Source organism: Oncorhynchus keta, chromosome 3 (genome assembly GCF_023373465.1).
Source record: "Oncorhynchus keta strain PuntledgeMale-10-30-2019 chromosome 3, Oket_V2, whole genome shotgun sequence".
Lineage (NCBI taxonomy): Eukaryota > Metazoa > Chordata > Actinopteri > Salmoniformes > Salmonidae > Oncorhynchus > Oncorhynchus keta.
This window is the reverse complement of record NC_068423.1, coordinates 20,302,205-20,323,241: the sequence shown is the minus strand read 5'-3', so window position 1 is coordinate 20,323,241 and position 21,037 is coordinate 20,302,205. Positions and strand designations below refer to the sequence as shown.

The following is a 21,037-nucleotide window of genomic DNA, read 5'->3' as shown; positions in this document are numbered from 1 at the left end:
CCAAAAGGACCAACCACACGGACAACCAGTAAAGTAGGTTCAAATATAATTTTATTCAATATTCTGGCTTGTAGTGGTCATGAGAGGAAACTGATTTAAACACTAATTTCTTCCCAACGTAGAATTCAATGCAATTCAAGTCAGGTTTCCAGGCAAGGATGGAAGCAAATGTAAGTAATTACAACTTCCTAACAAATCATGCAAAATAAACGACAGTTAAGAGGAATATGTTAGTTAATGTAGAGATACGATTATACATATTTTTGGGTCATATGAAAATGGCTTTTTAACAGGCTAGCTGACTAGCTAACATTAGCCAGCTATTTATCTTGCTATATGGCTGCCTGACCCCATTATGATTTGTAATTTGTGATGTTTAATGTTTTAGGGACTCCTGATCAAACCAGCAAATCCTGCTGTCATCATGTAAAACTTAGTGGGTGTAAATTTGTCAGGGCATGGAATCTACGAGGTGTCGAAAGCATTCCACAGGGATACTGGTCCATGTTGACTCCAATGCTTCCCACAGTTGTGTCAAGTTGGCTGGGTGTCCTTGGGTGGTGGACCATTCTTGTTACACACAGGAAACGGTTGAGCGTGAAAATCCCAGCAGCGTTGCAGTTCCTGACAGACTCAAACTGTTGTGCCTGGCACAAACTACTATACCTTTTCAAAGGCACTTAACTATTTTGTCTTGCCTTTTCACCCTCTGAATGGCACACACACACAGTCCATGTCTCAATTGTCTCAAGGCTTAAAAATCCTTCTTTAACCTGTCCCCTCCCCTTGATCTACACTGATTGAAGTTGATTTAACTGGTGACATCAATAAGGGACGATAGCTTTCACCTGGTCAGTTAATGTCATGGAAAGAGGGGTCTATGTCATGCAATGTTCTGTACGCTCAGTAACCTAGTGGTTAGAGCGTTGGACTAGTAACCAAAAGGTTGCAAGTTCAAATCCCCGAGCTGACAAGGTACAAATCTGTCGTTCTGCCCCTGAACAGGCAGTTAACCCACTGTTCCTAGGCCGTCATTGAAAATAAGAATTTGTTCTTAACTTACTTGCCTAGTAAAAAAAATATATGCATCTTCTGACAAGATACAAACATCTCATCTAGCCTGAACAAATCCTCTTGGCTGAATGAATGACTGTATGATTGGTGGCTGTAACTCTCTTTGTGGAGTAAGGTTTGTTGCAGAGGAAGGTGTGAGACTGGATCCTCTCAAGGAATCTTTCTCCCTGTTGAGTTTTACATGTTGCTTCTTCTTCTGATCCTGGCTTCTGGTGATTCTGATCAACGCCATCCATGGTGCTGATTATGTGTCACTAGTGCTATTTGGTTGGTTGTTCATCTTTACCATTCTTCACATAATAGTCACCACATGGGCTGCCACTTGTGTCAAATATAAGGCACACAAATGTAAGCACAACATGCAAGAAATTCAAAGATTTTATTGAGTTACAGTTCAGTTAAGAATCAGAAAGCCAGTCAGTATCTGGTGTGACCACTATTTGTCTCATGCAGCACGACACATCTCCTTCACATAGAGTTCATCAGGCTGTTGATTGTGGCCTGTGGACTGTTGTCTCACTCCTCTTCAATGGCTGTGCGATGTTGCTGGATACTGCCGGGAACTGGAACACTCTGTCGTACACGTCAATTCAGAGCATCCCAAACATGCTCAATGGGTGACATGCCTGGTGAGTATAGAGGCCATGGAAGAACTGGGACATTATCTGCTTCCAGGAATTGTGTACAGATCCTTGCGACATGGGGCTGTGCATTATCATGCTGAAACATGAGGTGATGGAGGCGGATGAATGGTACGACAATGGGCCTCAGGATCTCGTCACGGTATCTCTGTGTATTCAAATTGCCATCGATAAAATGCAATTGTGTTCGTTGTCTGTCGCTTATGCCTTCCCATACCATAACCCCACCGCCACCATGGGGAGCTCTGTACACAACGTTGACATCAGCAAATCGCTCGCCCACACTACGTCATACACGTGGTCTGCGGTTGTCAGGCCAGTTGGACGCACTGCTAAATTCTCTAAAATGACATTTGAGGCAGCTTATGGAAGAGAAATGAACATTCAATTCTCTGGCAACAGCTCTGGTGGACAATCCTCCAGTCAGCATGCCAGTTGCACACTCTCTCAGAACTTGAGGCATCTGTGGCATTGTGTTGTGTGACAAAACTGCACATTTTTAGAGTGGTCTTTCATTGTAATGATCATGCTGTTTAATCAGATTCTTGATATGCCACACCTGTCAGGTGGATGGATTATCTTGGCGAAGGATAATGAGAGAAATTAGCTTTTTGTGTGTATGGAACATTTCAGGGATCTTTTATTTCAGCTCATGAAACATGGGACCAACACTTTACATGTTACTTTTATATTTTTGTTCAGTGTTATTAGTGAAAATATATATACGGAAAACCATAGCCTTTATAGCTGTAGTATGTTAGCTTGTCTTCAACCATGAAACATGCAGAGAACTCCACCTAGTGGAGGTCGTGCATCCTCACCACTGCCCAGGAGACAGATACAGTATATAATGCCATACATTGTCAGTCAGTCTAGTTGCACACAGGGGCGCAACTTTAGTTTTAGAAGTGTGGGGGACATAATTATTATTATTTTTTTTAAATGTATACAGGCAGATGAACACTCCAAATAGACAACCCGACCGCTCGGAGGGGTCCGCAAGGTCCTAAAGCACACCGTTGCCTTGTTTTGTATCACATTCCAATGATAAAACTAGGGGGGCAAAAATGCTATTTCAGAATGTGGGGAGGGGGACATGTTCCCTCTCCCGTCCCCAGTGAAAGTTGCAACCCTGGTTAAACACATAGATGAATTTACTCCTCACCCTGTTACAGTCATGTTTAGTCATTTATTGAGGCACTTACACAAGAAATCATACAATACTGTTCACGTGTCACATTCTGGTCTCTGTAAACACATTAAAGGTAGAGGGTCAAATACATTCTGTTAGTTAACTCACTGCACTGTCCATTAGGAAAGACACTATGGAAAAACATCACTTAACCCCTAAAGATAAAGACAAAGGCTACCCAACAGGGGTCTGTATGAAACAGTGATTTAGGCAAGTCAGTAAACCTTGTGTCCAAGTCACTTGATAGTGTTAAACGTTGCTGTTCAAACATTTTAAAGTTTAATTTCATTACAGTGTGGCACATTTGTAAGGCTATTAAATAGACAATACAGTTATCTAAATCTAATCTATGTTGAATTATGCAAAAGAGAGAGATTGTCTGACAACAAAGTTACAACTGGTCAAGTTCAAGTCTGAGTCAACGCTGGTCAAGTCCAAGTCTGAGTCAACACTGGTCGAGTCCAAGTCTGAGTCAACACTGGTCGAGTCCAAGTCTGAGTCACCACTGGTCGAGTCCAAGTCTGAGTCAACACTGGTCGAGTCCAAGTCTGAGTCAACACTGGTCGAGTCCGAGTCTGAGTCACCACTGGTCGAGTCCGAGTCTGAGTCACCACTGGTCGAGTCCAAGTCTGAGTCACCACTGGTCGAGTCCAAGCCTCAGTCACCACTGGTCAAGTCCAAGTCGAGTCACGAGCCATGAAAATCGTGACCTGTGTCCGAGTCAAGTCCGAGTCACCAATGGTCGAGTCCGAGTCAAGTCCGAGTCCAAGTCCCAAGTCACCACTGGTCGAGTCAAGTCTGAGTTCTGGACTAGAGTACTACAAAGCTACATAAAACAGCAGAGAAGCCTCACGCAAAACTCTACAGAGCAGCAGCATGGTGGAGACACACTGTAGACCTAACGTCAGAAAACTAAACAGAGTTTAACTCACTAGAATGTATATATAAATACGTACATTGCTGAGAGGTGTTGTGCAAACTCCCAGTAGACTCATATAATCAAGAGCTGGGTTGATGTCAGTGGGCAACGTTCAGCTAGCTTTGACTAGCTTCTGCTACTTCTGAATGTCCAGAGCATTGATGTATGAATTGAATGACTGTCACCTGGTAGGTGCGAGAGAGCGATCAGTTTGGTTAAATTAAGGATTACGGTAAGGATTCAGCTGTGTCCGTGTGTGTCCATCTCTGTGTGTGTTGTGCATTGTGTGTGTTGTGAATGTGTGTGTGTTTGTTACCCAGCCCCCTCATGAGGTGTCACACTCTCCCAGGGACAGATGATCTCCTTCACCTGCCCTCCTCCTCCTCCTCCCCTTCTCGACGCCCCCCCACTCTCCTCCTCATCCTCGGAGTCGATGGGGTAGATGCGACACTCTGGAGGGATGTCCACCTTGATCTGGAAAAAACTGAAGGAACGAGGAAAGAGGAATGAGGAGGGAATGAAGGGATGAGGATGCATAAAAGGTGTGTGAGCTTACTCTCTGTGACTCACTTGGCAATGCGTCTGGGCGGGGCTTGGCTGGGCTGCTCCGTGCTGATAGGCTGAACGCGGCTGCTGGTCCCGGCGGGGGCAGGACATTTGGGTGACAGGCTGGCGAATACCGTGGAGGAAGTACAGCCCCGCCTCAACAGACGGCCCAATGAGAGAGCCATACGGGAACGAGAAGAGACAGCTGTCCCCCAGCACTCAGGGCCCGCCTCTCCCCCCTCCAGCCCACCTCCTCTTCCTTCCTCCCACCTGCGTTCTGAGGCGGGGGTGCTGTCTATGGTTACACTGATGGGTGAAGGGCAGGTGGGGGTGTGGGGGAGACGGAAGGGGAAAGGGGGTGAGGCCGGGGAGGAGGAGGGGGGGCCGGAGTAGACCGCGAGGTGGGGGACGGGTGCTGTAAAGCGACACAGCTGTAGGGGTTGAAGGTCAGAGGTCAGATATAGGGTCAGGGGTGGGAAAGATCACTGAGAGGTCATACTAATACATCACACACAGGGATGGAGTGGTAAAAATGATGAGTAAACGCTGAACACTGGTAAACTGTAGATGAAGGGTAGCATGGATTGGTCTGGCCCTGTGACAGGAATGTTATCCGTGAGTTCTGTTATGGCATTATGGACAGTGATGGGCACAGTGACTGGATGACACAGTGAAGATAACATGACAGACAGATATGGCTGGTAATTGATGCTTTATTGTATAGATGGTGCAGACATGTAGGTTATACTAATGACATACAACATATGTGCCATTCCACAAATAGACTGCCTTTAGGGGACTAGCTTTTCTTCTTCATTTTATTCCACCAAATTTGAACATTCTATCATTAATAGCACACGTTCCAACTTCTCAATAAACGTGTTACATCTCAAGAGGTCAAATTAAGAAAGCATGGGTATAAAAGTGACTATTGACAGGATTGACTGTAACAGGGTTGACTGTAACAGGGTTGACGATTTCATCTTAAATCAGCCACAACTCCCGTTGTTACAGGGGGAATGGACGCTTGCTGTGTGCAACCGGGAGGAACAATCACAAAAAAATAGAATATTTAAAAAATATATATAGCCTATCTACAATATATATATACAAAAGTATGTGGACACCCTTCAAATTAGTGGATTTGGCTAATTCATCCACACCTGTTGTCGAGAGATGTATAAAATCGAGCATGCCATGAAGTCAGTTCATCAAATTTCAGCCCAGCTAGAGCTGCCCTGGTCAACTGTAAGTGCTGTTATTGTGAACTGGGAAATGTCTAGGAGCAACAACGGCTCAGCCGCGAAGTGGTAGGCCACACAAGCTCACAGAATGGGACCGCCGAGTATTGAAGCGCGTAAAAATCGTCTGTCCTCGGTTGTAACACTCACTACTGAGTTCTAAACTACCTCTGGAAGCAACGTCAGCACAAGAACTGTTCTTCAGGAGCTTCATGAAATGGGTTTCCATGGTCAAACAGCCGCACACAAGCCTAAGATCACCATTCACAATGCCAAACGCCAGCTGCAGTGGTGTAAAGGTTGCCGCAATTGGACTCTGGAGCAGTGAAAACACGCTCTCTGGAGTGATGAATCACGCTTCACCATCTGGCAGTCCGACGGACTAATCTGGGTTTGGCAGATGCCAGAAGAACGCTTCCTGCCCGAATGCATAGGGCCAAATGTAAAGTTTGGTGGATGAGGAATAATGGTTAAGGCCCATTAGTTCCAGTGAAGGGAAATCTTAACACTTACTGACTTCATTGTCTCCATGGAGACATTTTGTCGCAGTGTCATGTACACGTTTAAAGTGGCGTTTAAATACAAAACAAAATTGACAATACAACTTTCATAACAGTTACATACCAATAAAACATATTTAAGACTATATATATAAAGACTAGTCTGCTGGCCTTACTGAGTTGATAGGAACATTAGCCCAAGCTATTTAGGAGGGAAATCACACCTGGCACAAATGATTGTCTAGTTCTGTTTTTCCTTCTGATGGGTGCCCTATACCTGCGCCCAGAGGGGAGTAGTTCAAAGTCCAGGTACAGGGGGTGGCTTGGGTCTAATTAAAAACATCAAAGAACACCACCCAAACGCAAACCACACCAAACGTCACACACACTGCAGGATGCAACAGAGCTGCGTCCCCTGTCATCATAACACCACAGCATACAATGACATTCTAGAGAATTCTGTGGTTCCAACTTTGTGGCAACAGTTTGGGGCCCTTTCCTGTTTCAGCATGACAATGCCCCCGTGCACAGAGCCGAGGTCCATACAGAAATGGTTTGTCGAGATCGGTGTGGAAGAACTTGACTGGCCTGCATCGAGCCCTGACTTCAACCCACAGCAATGTTCCAACATCTAGTGGAAAGCCTTCCCAGAAGAGTAGAGGCTCTTATAGCAGCAACGGGGGAACCAACTCCATATTAATGGCCATGACTTTGGAATGAGATGTTCAACGACTTTTGGTGTCCACATACTTTTGGTCATGTAGTGTATCTATGGGTAACAGGGTTGATGTTCAGTTTTCCACCACAAAACACCAGAAAATGGCCAGAAAAAGTAGAGCCATCTCAACTGCTATTAAATGTTCAATGTTTCTTCAAAAAGGGAATAGTGTTAACATATTAACACAAGAGTTGAGTTCACGTTACAGGGTTAACCCTGAGGGACAAATCAAGAGTTTATTTCCAAAATGCTATATATAACAGCAATGTTGGTTAATTAGCTTTTATTGTTTGAAGAACTTATGAATGAGATTAGTGGAAAAACACACCATCTAATCATGGCATGGGGTTGTTCAATGACAGACATGTCTTTTTAAAAAAAAAATCATCTGTCACTTGATGGTTTCATTACAGAGACAAATAATCATGTTTTTTGCTAAACGCTATATATCCGCCTCACGCTCAGAGAAATCAGTAGTACTGCTAGGTTTTACACAGTAATAATATATATCCGCCTCACTCTCAGAGAAATCAGTAGTACTGCTAGGTTTTACACAGTAATAATATATATCCGCCTCACTCTCAGAGAAATCAGTAGTACTGCTAGGTTTTACACAGTAATAATATATATCCGCCTCACTCTCAGAGAAATCAGTAGTACTGCTAGGTTTTACACAGTAATAATATATATCCGCCTCACTCTCAGAGAAATCAGTAGTACTGCTAGGTTTTACACAGTAATGATATATATCCGCCTCACGCTCAGAGAAATCAGTAGTACTGCTAGGTTTTACACAGTAATGATATATATCCGCCTCACGCTCAGAGAAATCAGTAGTACTGATAGGTTTTACACAGTAATAATATATATCCGCCTCACGCTCAGAGAAATCAGTAGTACTGATAGGTTTTACACAGTAATGATATATATCCGCCTCACGGTCAGAGAAATCAGTAGTACTGCTAGGTTTTACACAGTAATAATATATATCCGCCTCACTCTCAGAGAAATCAGTAGTACTGCTAGGTTTTACACAGTAATAATATATATCCGCCTCACTCTCAGAGAAATCAGTAGTACTGCTAGGTTTTACACAGTAATAATATATATCCGCCTCACTCTCAGAGAAATCAGTAGTACTGCTAGGTTTTACACAGTAATAATATATATCCGCCTCACTCTCAGAGAAATCAGTAGTACTGCTAGGTTTTACACAGTAATAATATACATCCGCCTCACTCTCAGAGAAATCAGTAGTACTGCTAGGTTTTACACAGTAATAATATATATCCGCCTCACTCTCAGAGAAATCAGTAGTACTGCTAGGATTTACACAGTAATAATATATATCCGCCTCACTCTCAGAGAAATCAGTAGTACTGCTAGGTTTTACACAGTAATAATATATATCCGCCTCAACTCTCAGAGAAATCAGTCGTACTGCTAGGTTTTACACAGTAATAATATATATCCGCCTCACTCTCAGAGAAATCAGTAGTACTGATAGGTTTTACACAGTAATAATATATATCCGCCTCACTCTCAGAGAAATCAGTAGTACTGCTAGGTTTTACACAGTAATAATATATATCCGCCTCACTCTCAGAGAAATCAGTAGTACTGCTAGGTTTTACACAGTAATAATATATATCCGCCTCACTCTCAGAGAAATCAGTAGTACTGCTAGGTTTTACACAGTAATAATATATATCCGCCTCACTCTCAGAGAAATCAGTAGTACTGCTAGGTTTTACACAGTAATAATATATATCCGCCTCACTCTCAGAGAAATCAGTAGTACTGCTAGGTTTTACACAGTAATAATATATATCCGCCTCACTCTCAGAGAAATCAGTAGTACTGCTAGGTTTTACACAGTAATAATATATATCCGCCTCAACTCTCAGAGAAATCAGTCGTACTGCTAGGTTTTACACAGTAATAATATATATCCGCCTCACTCTCAGAGAAATCAGTAGTACTGCTAGGTTTTACACAGTAATAATATATATCCGCCTCACGCTCAGAGAAATCAGTAGTACTGCTAGGTTTTACACAGTAATAATATATATCCGCCTCACTCTCAGAGAAATCAGTAGTACTGCTAGGTTTTACACAGTAATGATATATATCCGCCTCACTCTCAGAGAAATCAGTAGTACTGCTAGGTTTTACACAGTAATAATATATATCCGCCTCACTCTCAGAGAAATCAGTAGTACTGCTAGGTTTTACACAGTAATAATATATATCCGCCTCACTCTCAGAGAAATCAGTAGTACTGCTAGGTTTTACACAGTAATAATATATATCCGCCTCACGCTCAGAGAAATCAGTAGTACTGCTAGGTTTTACACAGTAATAATATATATCCGCCTCACTCTCAGAGAAATCAGTAGTACTGCTAGGTTTTACACAGTAATAATATATATCCACCTCAACTCTCAGAGAAATCAGTCGTACTGCTAGGTTTTACACAGTAATAATATATATCCGCCTCCCTCTCAGAGAAATCAGTAGTACTGCTAGGTTTTACACAATAATAATATACATCCGCCTCACTCTCAGAGAAATCAGTAGTACTGCTAGGTTTTACACAGTAATAATATATATCCGCCTCACTCTCAGAGAAATCAGTAGTACTGCTAGGTTTTACACAGTAATAATATATATCCGCCTCACTCTCAGAGAAATCAGTAGTACTGCTAGGTTTTACACAGTAATAATATATATCCGCCTCACTCTCAGAGAAATCAGTAGTACTGCTAGGTTTTACACAGTAATAATATATATCCGCCTCCCTCTCAGAGAAATCAGTAGTACTGCTAGGTTTTACACAGTAATAATATATATCCGCCTCACTCTCAGAGAAATCAGTAGTACTGCTAGGTTTTACACAGTAATAATATATATCCGCCTCACTCTCAGAGAAATCAGTAGTACTGCTAGGTTTTACGCAGTCAAATGAAAAAAAATACTTCAATGTAGTAATATGAGATCTGTATGTAAAACATTTTACATTTTAGTTATTTAGCAGATGCTCTTATTTAGAGCAATTGACAGTTACTCAATTTATCTTAAGATATCTAGGTGAGACAACCACCTATCACAGTCAAATACAGAATACGAACATTTCATTCCAGCTAAATAATGGATATATACCGTATGGCAAAACTTCTTTAAAAAAAAAAATCTATTAATTAAACAACTTAGAACAGTAATATTGTACACACAGGAGGGCTTCCATAAGCAACCATTTCTGATTAAACAAAAACGCAAATTGTGAAAAATTGGTGGGTATAGCATTTTGGAAATAAGCCCTTTAAATGTAATGAAATGAATCACATGAAATAAGATCTTTCCCTAAGCAACAAAAGAACTAGGACTGATGGTGAAAACTTTGGGAAGATCTTGGGGTTAAAATCTTCCTAGAAGTTGGACAAACATGACTTGCGACATGCCAAAATGGGAATTTTCAGTTAAAACACCATTTATTTGAATGAGAAAGCACTGCTATTGGCATTGTTTACCGGGGTTTATGTACACACAATGTCTGAGGGACATAAGAGGCACTCTATTGGTGGAACAAAACGCAGATATGTCCCTATAGGTGGAACATGAAGCTGAATGACATTGAAAGAGAGATGAGAGACGCAGGTACCGGTGAGACGCAGGTGAACATACCATCAAGACTAAAACACTATCACCTGTGACATTTCCTATGATTTTCTACAATAATGTGAACAAAAAACACTTACTAACTTTACATGTAATGGTCTGTGGACAGTCAGACTACTGTTCTTCTAGTATACAGTTCATAGAAATGCAAAATTGCACATTTTAATTTTAAATCTTCACAAATCGTCAGCGCTGCTGTCCTCCAAACTATTTTTTAAAGATAGCAACAACATTGATTCATTTTCATTGGGTGTGTAGCCTATGTGTGTGTAGTTGTGCTTCTAGAAGTGTGTGTATTTATGTCAATGCATGTGAGTATGTCTGTGGTCTATTTTTTGGGTGGGGGCACCTCCTTGCCCTTGTTGCTGAGTTTACTCATGACCTGTGTGATGTCCACAGGGCCACTGGTGGCCATCCTGGCTCTCTCCTCCTTCTCCTGCTGGCGGACGATGATGGGACTGATGCTGGGACGACGCTTCCTCGCATTGGCCTCCAACTGGGACACACTGGAAAAGGGAGGTGGCGGCGAAAGAGTTATTACTGTCCTTACAATTCAAAGTCTTTCTATCTCTGCATTGAGGGAGATGGGCACGACAGTCCAGACAATATGTCAACTGTACTGACACACGGCACTGACCTGAACCTGTGTTGATCAGGACCGATGGCCCTCTTCTGAGTGTCCTTAAACACTGGAGACTTCAGGTACCGCCCATAAGAGTCCTACAAAGACACACTTAGATACCTCCTGTATGTGTATTGACAGTTTTACTCCAAAATAAGTTAGTCAGGAATGTTACATCATGGCGGCCATTTTGTGTTTGATTTCTCCAGTTACAGCAGGCAGAGGGCCAGTAGTATTAATGCGGTGAAACTGACCTTCTTCATCAGCATGAAGATGTGTGTCTGAGCTGCATCCAATACGTATCTGTGAGGGTGTTTCAACCCTTTAACTGTCACCTCCATGGTCTTCCCGTCAATGTTGATCCACCGGGGGGCGCCACGCGCCAAGAAAGTCCTGGCCAGAGACATGGTGAGTGAGAGTGTGTGAGTGAGTGTGTGAGTGAGTGAGACTGTGTATGTATGACTTACTTGTAGACCTGCTGGGCCTTCTCGTTCATGGTAGCAGCCGTTCCCCACTTCAGATCCTCACATGCCTCCCAGAATGCCAGGTTCTCACCTGTCAATCAATCAGTCAACCAATCAAACTTGATAGAACCCCTAATAGAACAAGTAGATGCACCTTCAGAAGAGCCAGATGGCTGGGTGTCAAAGGGACTGGTACGTGACTGCCTAGAATTCACTATTAGGTGTTTATATAATATTTATTTAATCGGGTTAGTCTCGTTGAGATGAAAATCTATTTTTTAAAAGAGAGACCTGGACTAACATATAATACCATTGTTGTAATGTTTTCCCAATGTGGTCATAACGTTGTATCGACATACCGCTGAACTCCTTCTTGAGGAAGAGTCTGAAGTCATCTCTGCCTCGAGGGTCAGAGAGCAGCTCCCCGAAACTGAACGTCCACCTCTCCACACGCATCTTAGTAGGAACATCCACACTGACAGACATACATACACACATACACATGAATGTCCACGTATTGATACTGTATAAGTTAAACTGATACATTCTATAACAACAGGTAGGACAGAAATAGTAAGTTGAACAGGGATCAGACTCACTTGGCCATGTTGAGCAACCAGTAGGTGACATCATCGGTGACCCAGGGGTTGCTAGGGAGACAGGGGGCTAGGAAAGGGTCGTGCTTATTACAGGTGACAGAGTATTTCACCAGACTGGAGAAGAGAGAGAACACACACACACAAACAACTACAACCATGTTGGAGAGAATGGAGAATGATGCTTTTTAGCACCTTGTCATACAAATGTTTTCACCATTTGTTACGACACAGTGCCTGGTATGTGAGTTCAGCTTTTAACCGTGGGTGTGTCAAACGTGATGAAATGTAAACTAGACGTACGCTCCGATAGAGACAGACGACTTGACCCTCGGCCTCATGATGGACTGCTGGGTAAAAATCATCTACAGGAAACAGGAAAAAGGAAGTGGTCGTCAACACAGACAAAAGGAAGGAGGAACTGGTCATATGTAAATGGGCTAATTATGTTAGGATATAAAATGTGGTTACTAACAATTCTTCTGAAGAAGTCTGAAGTTTCTTTCTGGAAAATAAAACAATGATTTGGTTATATCAAAGCAAATCAAAATCAAATCAAAATCAAATCAAATCAATTTGTCACATACACATGGTTAGCAGATGTTAATGCGAGTGTAGCGAAATGCTTGTGCTTCTAGTTCCGACAATGCAGTAATAACCAACGAGTAATCTAACTAACAATTCCAAATCTACTACCTTATACACACAAGTGTAAAGGGATAAAGAATATGTACATAAAGAGTGATGGTACAGAGCGGCATAGGCAAGATACAGTAGATGGTATCGAATACAGTATATACATATGAGATGAGTATGTAAACAAAGTGGCATAGTTTAAAGTGGCTAGTGATACATGTATTACATAAAGATGCAGTAGATGATATAGAGTACAGTATATACGTATACATATGAGATGAATAATGTAGGTTATGTAAACATTATATTAAGTAGCATTGTTTAAAGTGGCTAGTGATATATTTTACATCAATTGCCATTATTAAAGTGGCTGGAGTTGAGTCAGTGTGTTGGCAGCAGCCACTCAATGTTAGTGGTGGCTGTTTAACAGTCTGATGGCCTTGAGATAGAAGCTGTTTTTCGGTCCCAGCTTTGATGCACCTTTACTGTAGCAGAATGGCCAGCTACGGTCAACTTTGTTCCGTTAGACATAAAGTAATAATGTGGTATTTATCACTACACTTAATGGTTTGTGTGTGTGTGTGTGTGAGTATGTGTGTGCAGACGGAAGTACTCTTCAAAGTTGAAACCGTAAAAGAGAAGAGAACCTGCAGAGAGAAAAGAGAAGGGGGATATCCTGTCAATTCAATCAAATAGAAATCAAATGAAGGGTGCAATATGCAATATCTTCAGTTGAAGTATGAGATTGGATTTGGCTAACAGAGTCTACAGGTGTGGTGTGATTGCTTGACAGAGAGTCCAGATGTAATGTGGGGCGCAAGTAGAAGGGTGTGTACCTGTATCTAATGTCAGATTACCACAGTTGAAATCCTCTTATCAAATATAAGCAGCTTGAATAGAGCCGTGCTAGGTCACAATGACAAACCTGTAGTTACAATACACCCTCAGCATAAGCAGGCTAATCTACACACACACACACGACTGACCTGTTACCTCCTCTGCGTTGGGGTCTACCATGCGTTCTAGTCCGTAGTCCATTGCACTGACGGTCCCTGGCTACAGACAGACAGACAGACAGACAGACAGACAGACAGACAGACAGACAGACAGACAGACAGACAGACAGACAGACAGACAGACAGACAGACAGACAGACAGACAGACAGACAGACAGACAGACAGACAGACAGACAGACAGAGAAAGTGTCATGTACACGGTATGATAATATGATTTGAGAGCATAGTGTGTTGTTCTGATGATTGGTATAAGACTGAGAAATTAGCTAGGCCCCCTACCCCTCTGCCCATAATGAGAATATCCAGCATGCATCATTCTCTACCCATGATTCCTCATTAGCAGCCTGTCTGTCTAGACAGAGGTAAAGGCCAAAACTCCTACCTGCAGAGACACACATCATCTCACCCAAAGATATATTCACCTGTCAGCAGAATAGTGTCTGATCATATTTACTGTCTGATAAATTCAGTTTGAAGACAGGATTAACCATTTACTGCCGTGGGCTAAATCAGGGCCACACAGAGTGTTTCTTGGTAGTCTTAAACAAATCTACTTTGAGACAAAAGTATACACCTCACACACATAGTTATGGGTTTAAAGAAAGAAGACACCTGTGCCATGTCAGATAGAGTTGGAATGTATTACATTTTGAGTTTGCATCCCAATACTACACTATATATAGACATAACAGAAGACTGAAACATAACAAAACCGTTAGAAACATAGAAACACAGGATTTTCTCTTTTTAAATAATGTTAATTAATTATGAAATTATGAAAACTATTAACATCCCACCCATGAAGACACTAGGTCATTTGACTGCAGGAAAAAGCTCCCATACAACAGTTTACTGGGTCTCTCATTGGCATCAGAGTATGATATAGGTACAGTGACACAATTTTTTTTAACATGACTTAAAAAACGTAAGCCTATGCATAATTAACCAATTAAAAACAGTTCTGTAGCGATGAGGTTTGAGCAGGAAGCTATAGGCCCAATACATTAATACTGCATATTGGCTACACTTGAATTGCCCTTCCATTGTTCTACTCAGACCATTTTGAAATTATATTTCAAACTTTTAGGTATATGAAAGGAGAAAGTGGATACCTAGTAATTTGCACAACTGAATGCATTCAACCAATAGATAATTTGTTGCATTACTTGTGAGGCAAAGCTGACTGAGCATAATAATTAGCTGCATCTGATGGTCTGTCTGAGGGGAGGGAGCAGTGGTGAGGCTGCCTCTCACCCGACTCCCCGTCCCACCTCTCTCCCTCCCTCCGCTGAGAACGGGGGGGGGACACAGTCTTCCAGCTGATAGTGAAACTTAAGTTGCACTGCATTATTTCTGCACCAATTCGTGTTGTTACTCCTATGACCAGAGAAAGGTCAATCTTCCCTCAATATAAAAAGAAAAGACACAAGCCGCTAATAATGACAATGCAAGCTTATCGGAACACTTTGCTACACTCATTCATCACAGTGCTGGTTGTAGCGTGAGTGGAAGTAGGGAGAACGCACATTTTATGGCTTAAAAGTGTTTAACAAAGTGTTGACAGTGCTCAATAATAACTTATTGTGAGATTTAAAAACTTTTAAAAGCATGATTAGAAAGAGACTGAATGAATACGGCAAAAAGCTGCTGTTTTTATGAGTAAGTTCCTGTTTAAGTTCTTATTCATTCAGTCTCACATGATCAACTTTGCTGTGCATTCAAAGTTTATTTTTACAGTCTATGAGGCGAGGAAACTGTGCAGACACGGTGATCTGAGCTATCTCACTGGTCAGCGATAGGTCTATAAGTGCACTTGATTTATTCTCGGGGCCTGCAGGTAGGCAGAGTTCTACCTTCAGACACATGCGTTAGGGCTGCTGAATCAAATGCACCTATCGCCAACAGTACTAGCGCTGCTGAATCAAGTGGGCTGCTGAATCAAGTGGGCTGCTGAATCAAGCACACCTATTGCCAATCAAAATAAATGCAAGGCTTTATCGTTGGGTTTTTTACAGAAATGTTTGGTGATCGACTAGGAATGCCTTGGAGTTTGTGTGTGTGTCTCACCGGAGGTCTGTGTACAACCCAGTAGGCTCTCTCCTGGCAGTCAAATACCGCACGATCAGGCTTCTTCCTCTCCTTCCCCGCCCTACACACACTCACACACACACACACACACACACACACACACACACACACACACACACACACACACACACACACACACACACACACACACACCTGTGAGTTAAGAGGCCTGATAAACAATCTATGTTCCCATGTAAACAGTCTGTGGATGAATGGATGTTAGTGTAGTCTGTTTCTGCCAGACTAACCTGTACTGTTCTTTAGCCTGCATCACAATGAAGTCCCATTTATGGTTCATCCACTTGTGAAGGCCGTTATACTGCTCCTGAAGAGAAAACACAGATGTTGTGTGTTACCACTTAGACAGATGTAGGCCTGTGTGTGTGTGTGTGTGTGTGTGTGTGTGTGTGTGTGTGTGTGTGTGTGTGTGTGTGTGTGTGTGTGTGTGTGTGTGTGTGTGTGTGTGTCTCACCTGTTCATGCATCTCTAAAACTCCTTTCTTGCGGATGTTTCTCTTGGCCAGGTAGATTGCTGAAAAATAAACATGATTTTATTAGTTTTTTTTTTTATAACTTAAACTTATTCATGTGTGGCACGTTGCGCCACAATATTGTTTTGAACATTCCTTTTAGGACTGAGCATTCTACTTGATGCATGGTCATTGAGCGCTGATAAAGATTTATTCCAAAGTGCAGTACTTTGGCTTGAATACACTATGGCATTTCTAAAGAAGGCAAATAATTCGTAGGAAAACCTTTTGTCATCATTTCGATGTCGCCAGATTGACTTAAGTTGCAGTATAACGTTAGCTAGCTAGCTAAGATTGAGGGGAGACTTCCAGATTTTAGCTAGCTAACGTTAGCAATGCTAGCCATTTTTTATTAACTTTGCTAGCTAATGACAATATTGCCATCTGTCTAAAGTAAATTCGACAACATGATGATTGTTTCCTACTAAATATGTGCCTACATTACCAACGTCATCATATTCCCAAGCCCCTATAGTGTAATTTGGACTAAACAGTCATTAGCCCTGGTTTAGAGTCATTAGCTCCCGTTCTACTTTTGAGCATCAATATGGCTGCTCCATCTGGAGAAATGTATTAAAAATAACAATGACGCGACCGGGTGATGGAGGTGCAACACACAAATATGTCCACAATGTAAGTGACCTAACAATAAAGAAAGCTTTAAAGCTGCAATATGTCACTTTTTAGGCAATCCGACCAAATTCACATAGAAATGTTAGTTATAGATCTGTAATTCTCATTGAAAAAAAGTATAAGAAGCGGTAGATCTGTTCTATGTGTGCTACTTCTATGCTTCAAATTTAGTTTTTTGCATATTTTATTTTGAGTTTTGTACACCAGCTTCAAACAGCTGAAAATACAATATTTTTTGTTATGGGAAATATATTTCACCGCGGTTTAGATGGTACAAAATAAACTGAAATTAGGCAAAGTATTAGAATTTTGTCAACCAGGAAATTGCGGCGAGGTTTCTGCAAAGTGCACCTTTAACTATGTTTGTCTCGTTGTGTGTATCTCACCATAGTCTGTGTCCTCTACAGGCCACTGCTGGGCCGGCCAAAAGTATGGTGTCTGAGATAAGACAAAAAGCACAGAGGTTTGGCATAGAGTTAGGCGTATGGGGTTGGTTAAGGTTTATAAGGTGTTGTCGTGGCTACCTGAAAGCGGTAGAGGGCTGTGTCTGGTTTGATGACTAGTCGTTTATGATCCTGGAGGGGATAGATGTACCCAAACGCCACCAACATGGTGCCCAGAGCCCACGCTTCTACACAGACAGAGAGAGGGGGGGGAGAAGGAGCGAGAGACAGAGGGGTGGAGAGGGAGAATATGAGAGAGAACCGTAATTCAAGAACGTTCCGTGCATGTCTGAGAAGAAAGCTCTCTTACCTTCTGCCTCTATAGTGTAACGGTTGGCTAGCCATGTCACGACATCCTCACCTGGAAAAGGTTGCAACAAACATCACAACTACTATAGAGATATGACATCACATGTATGACATCAGATGGACACTTTCATTGATGGTACTCTGTAATATAAAGAGGGTGTGGAAAGTAGAGGAGAGAGAGCGAGAGCGAGAGAGAGAGAAAGGGAGAGGAGGATATTAGAGCGACAGAGAGATAGACACAGAAATAGAGAGAGAGAGGGAGAGAAAAAAAAAGGGGAGAGTAGAAAGAGAAACTCTGCCCACAGGACATTACATGTGGAGTCTGTAAATGCCAGAGGCCTCCCTCTGAGAGAAACTACTGCTGAGACAGTCAATATACTGAGAGGGGAGGATGAGACGGGAGGGGAGCTTCTATTTTGCAAACCAAATTTCCCTAAGGAATTTGGGGTGTTCTATTCTATTTACCAATAATAGAATACCAGAAATGGACCAGGCTGAAGTGGCGTCATTAAAACTCAAGAGTATAGGTTCTTCATCAATCTCTCTCTCTCTCTCTTCTTTCTTCTCTCGCCCTCCTTCACACTATTCTCTCTCCTTCATCATCTCGCTCTCTTTCACTCTCTCATTGTCTCTCCCTCCATCATCTCTCTCTCTCCATGCTTCTCTCTCTCCCTCCATCATCTCTTTTACCTTCATTCTCTCCCTCCTACACTCTCTCCCTCCCTCTGTTTCCACTCTCTCTCCCTCTCAGTAAGAGGTTGTCATGGAGATAGAATATTGAGCTCAAGACATGGAAAAAAATAGGAGTTACCTAACCTATGGCAACCACTATCAATCCACTGAGTGTGTTTTCTGTGTGCTTCTTTGTGTGTGTGTGTGTGTGTGTGTGTGTGTGTGTGTGTGTGTGTGTGTGTGTGTGTGTGTGTGTGTGTGTGTGTGTGTGTGTGTGTGTGTGTGTGTGTGTGTGTGTGTGTGTGTGTGTGTGTGTGTGTGTGTGTGTGTGTGTGTTTACCTGTGATAGCGTGCGGTATAGTAGTGATAACCAGTTTCTGGGGTTGTGACTTGACTCCAGTCTTTGGATCCTGCATCTCCAGCATCACAGCCTCCACCTGGAAGACAACAGGAACACAGGTTATAAAGACAACAGAACACTAACGGCATACACCACTACAGAGGCAGGTCACAGAGACAACGGGTTGTCAAAATAATAGGTTACCATGACAGTAAGACAGACAGTCAACAGGTTACTATGACGAGACAGGTCAGAGCCATATAATTACATAATTCTATTACTTTTAAGTAGTACTATTACTATTAAATAATAGGACGTCTGTGCTTTGTAGTTATGAGACAGGTTATTGGGAGGACTGTGAGGACGGAGACAGGGAACACAAACAAGCATATACACGCTATGTGGAGGAAGGACTCTGTTCCTCTTACTGTTTGGAAAACCAGTGTGTTTCAGCAAGTAGGGTTCTGTCTGTCTGCCTGCCTGTTTTGAACCCGGCTACCAGTGTGTCTCAGTCAGTCTTGCAGTGTAGAGCTATATCCCAGTCTGTTTTAAACCAGCCTGCTCTGGCCTGTCTCTGACTGATATGAAGGGGCTTTCTGACAGACCAGTGTCTGTCTGAGGCTTTGATGTCATGTGACAGTAACACCATCCAGTTAGGTTCAGCCATAGTCTTGAGTTACACAGAGAACCCCGTTTTAGTACCCTGTTGGTAACAAAAAAAAGCAGGTACAACAAGCACAGTCCCAGCTGGAAAAGCTCTAGGATATGTCCTCTCCATACTGCTACTGTCTGGATTAGCTGGTTGATGGTGGTGCTGTTAATACTAATCAGACTAATGCTGACCACGCTCACTGACCGCATCAAGCAATACAATGCTAAAGAGAACAGCGTGTCAATCAAAGTCAAAATAAAGATACCAGTAAGTGAAAGGCTGTTCACCAAAGTAATTTGTTTTAACACATTGAGAATAGGTGCTCTCGTTTGACTGCGTAGGTTTCGAGATCTTGCGGTCTTCTTAGCACCTGCGAAACAACTAAACATGACTGTCATAATTCCCAGACTTTCCTGTGAATTATGTTTTCTGATAACTGAGTTTTCAAATTGGCCATTGTAAGAGAAAATGGCATGTTAGGAAAACACATGTAGATGTATTATTATCATATAGGTGCATTGGGTTGACAGACATTGATCGAATAATCCCAGAAAAACAGAACTGCCCACCAACGTCTATTTAAAATAAATTACATTTAGTGAAATTGTCGACTGACGTAAATTGAACGTGAAATCAACAAAAAACGTCCCCATGCCGTTGGATTTAGGTTCAAAGTTGGGTGAAAATAATGCGCAATTCCACTACGTGTAAGACTTTTTTTGCGATTCCAATTAGTTTTCAACGTTGATGAACGTTATGACATGTTGGGGGTTGAAATTAAGTGGAAACAACGTTGATTCAACCAGTCTTTGCCCAGTGTATGAAGTACGAACATACGATTTTATTTTAAGAACTAAATATAGCAAGATAGCCTAGATGTCTGCGGTGTGTAGCATAACCGTATCATAATTTCTGATAAAGCTAACCTACCTTTTTGAGACATGCCATCCTCGGTCGGAACCTCTGTCCATGATCCCGTACATTTCTGATGGTCATGTTGTTTGCTTTCCTCCTCTCTTATTCACTATGATAACGCCAATACTGAATTAATTTAGCCTAATATTTCTCCAGCCAAAGCGAAGATGCTGGATGCGAGTGAATAAGCAAGCAGTTTATCAATACAATGACCAGCAGCAAGCATCCATAGGGATGGAGAGGGATTGCGTATCAGCCAATCAGGGCACTGTTCTATATTACCGCCAGTGATTTTACCTGCCTGTCACTGCCTGGGTTTCCACTAGCTTCTATAGCTACAAAGTCAGATTCCACAGCCACGAAGTCAGATTCCACAGCCACAAAGTCAAAATTGGCCACAATGGCGGAATTTGTTGTAATTTGTTAACAGTGTGGTCAAGGTTATGTTTAAAATGCAATTTTAAGAAGATAAATTGTAGAAATGTGCGAGGTTTAGGACTTTGTGGCTATAAAAGCTAGTGATGACCCAAATACTGCGTTATAACAGTTACCTGTCACGCTCTGCGTTTACGCAACAGTGACCGCCAGGTGATGACATTGAGTTATAAATCT

At 42.1% G+C, this 21,037-nt stretch overlaps 2 protein-coding genes across 52 annotated transcripts; one reads left to right on the top strand and one right to left on the bottom strand.

Annotated features, from left to right (window-relative positions):
* Positions 1 to 3,626: 3,626 nt before the first annotated feature.
* LOC118368614 (regulator of G-protein signaling 9-like) lies at positions 3,627 to 20,736 on the bottom strand. 2 transcript variants are annotated; one of them, XM_035752877.2, is made up of 19 exons: positions 20,441 to 20,736; positions 18,859 to 18,955; positions 17,848 to 17,898; positions 17,619 to 17,725; positions 17,481 to 17,532; positions 16,405 to 16,463; positions 16,181 to 16,257; positions 15,912 to 15,993; positions 13,821 to 13,883; positions 12,667 to 12,696; positions 12,495 to 12,556; positions 12,195 to 12,308; positions 11,955 to 12,070; positions 11,599 to 11,686; positions 11,386 to 11,524; positions 11,147 to 11,229; positions 10,892 to 11,015; positions 4,397 to 4,803; positions 3,627 to 4,310 (listed from the first exon to the last, which is right to left on the bottom strand). In XM_035752877.2, the coding sequence occupies exons 1-19, from the start codon at positions 20,504 to 20,506 to the stop codon at positions 4,139 to 4,141; spliced, it is 1,989 nt and encodes a 662-aa protein (XP_035608770.1). In that variant the 5' UTR covers positions 20,507 to 20,736; the 3' UTR covers positions 3,627 to 4,138. The 2 variants fall into 2 exon arrangements, with proteins under 2 accessions (XP_035608770.1, XP_035608776.1); XM_035752883.2 differs by lacking the exons at positions 3,627 to 4,310; positions 4,397 to 4,803 and having other exon boundaries at positions 10,833 to 11,015; positions 20,441 to 20,732.
* On the top strand, positions 6,948 to 9,928 carry LOC127914900 (uncharacterized). Of its 50 annotated transcripts, none has more exons than XM_052492724.1 (8): positions 6,954 to 7,557; positions 7,678 to 8,037; positions 8,098 to 8,217; positions 8,339 to 8,698; positions 8,760 to 8,939; positions 9,000 to 9,239; positions 9,421 to 9,600; positions 9,661 to 9,799. In XM_052492724.1, exons 2-8 carry the CDS (start codon positions 7,751 to 7,753, stop codon positions 9,797 to 9,799), a joined length of 1,506 nt encoding a protein of 501 aa, XP_052348684.1. In that variant the 5' UTR covers positions 6,954 to 7,557; positions 7,678 to 7,750. The 50 variants fall into 50 exon arrangements, 45 of the variants coding, with proteins under 45 accessions (XP_052348684.1, XP_052348636.1, XP_052348630.1 ...); XM_052492676.1 differs by having other exon boundaries at positions 6,955 to 7,437; positions 7,618 to 8,037; XM_052492670.1 differs by having other exon boundaries at positions 6,955 to 7,497; positions 7,618 to 8,037.
* Positions 20,737 to 21,037: the final 301 nt, after the last annotated feature.

Excerpts from the sequence above, each read along its gene's own strand:
- LOC127914900 (XM_052492662.1), top strand. The coding sequence starts at position 7,571 with ATGATATATATCCGCCTCACGCTCAGAGAAATCAGTAGTACTGCTAGG. Across the intron at positions 8,038-8,097 it reads GAAATCAGTAGTACTGCTAG|GTTTTACACAGTAATAATAT; the intron begins GTTTTACACAGT and ends TAGTACTGCTAG. Across the intron at positions 8,218-8,338 it reads GAAATCAGTAGTACTGCTAG|GTTTTACACAGTAATAATAT; the intron begins GTTTTACACAGT and ends TAGTACTGATAG.
- LOC118368614 (XM_035752877.2), bottom strand. The coding sequence starts at position 20,506 with ATGACCATCAGAAATGTACGGGATCATGGACAGAGGTTCCGACCGAGG. Across the intron at positions 17,899-18,858 it reads TATACCGCACGCTATCACAG|GTGAGGATGTCGTGACATGG; the intron begins GTAAACACACAC and ends AACCTTTTCCAG. Across the intron at positions 12,697-13,820 it reads TAGACCCCAACGCAGAGGAG|AAAGAAACTTCAGACTTCTT; the intron begins GTAACAGGTCAG and ends TTTATTTTCCAG.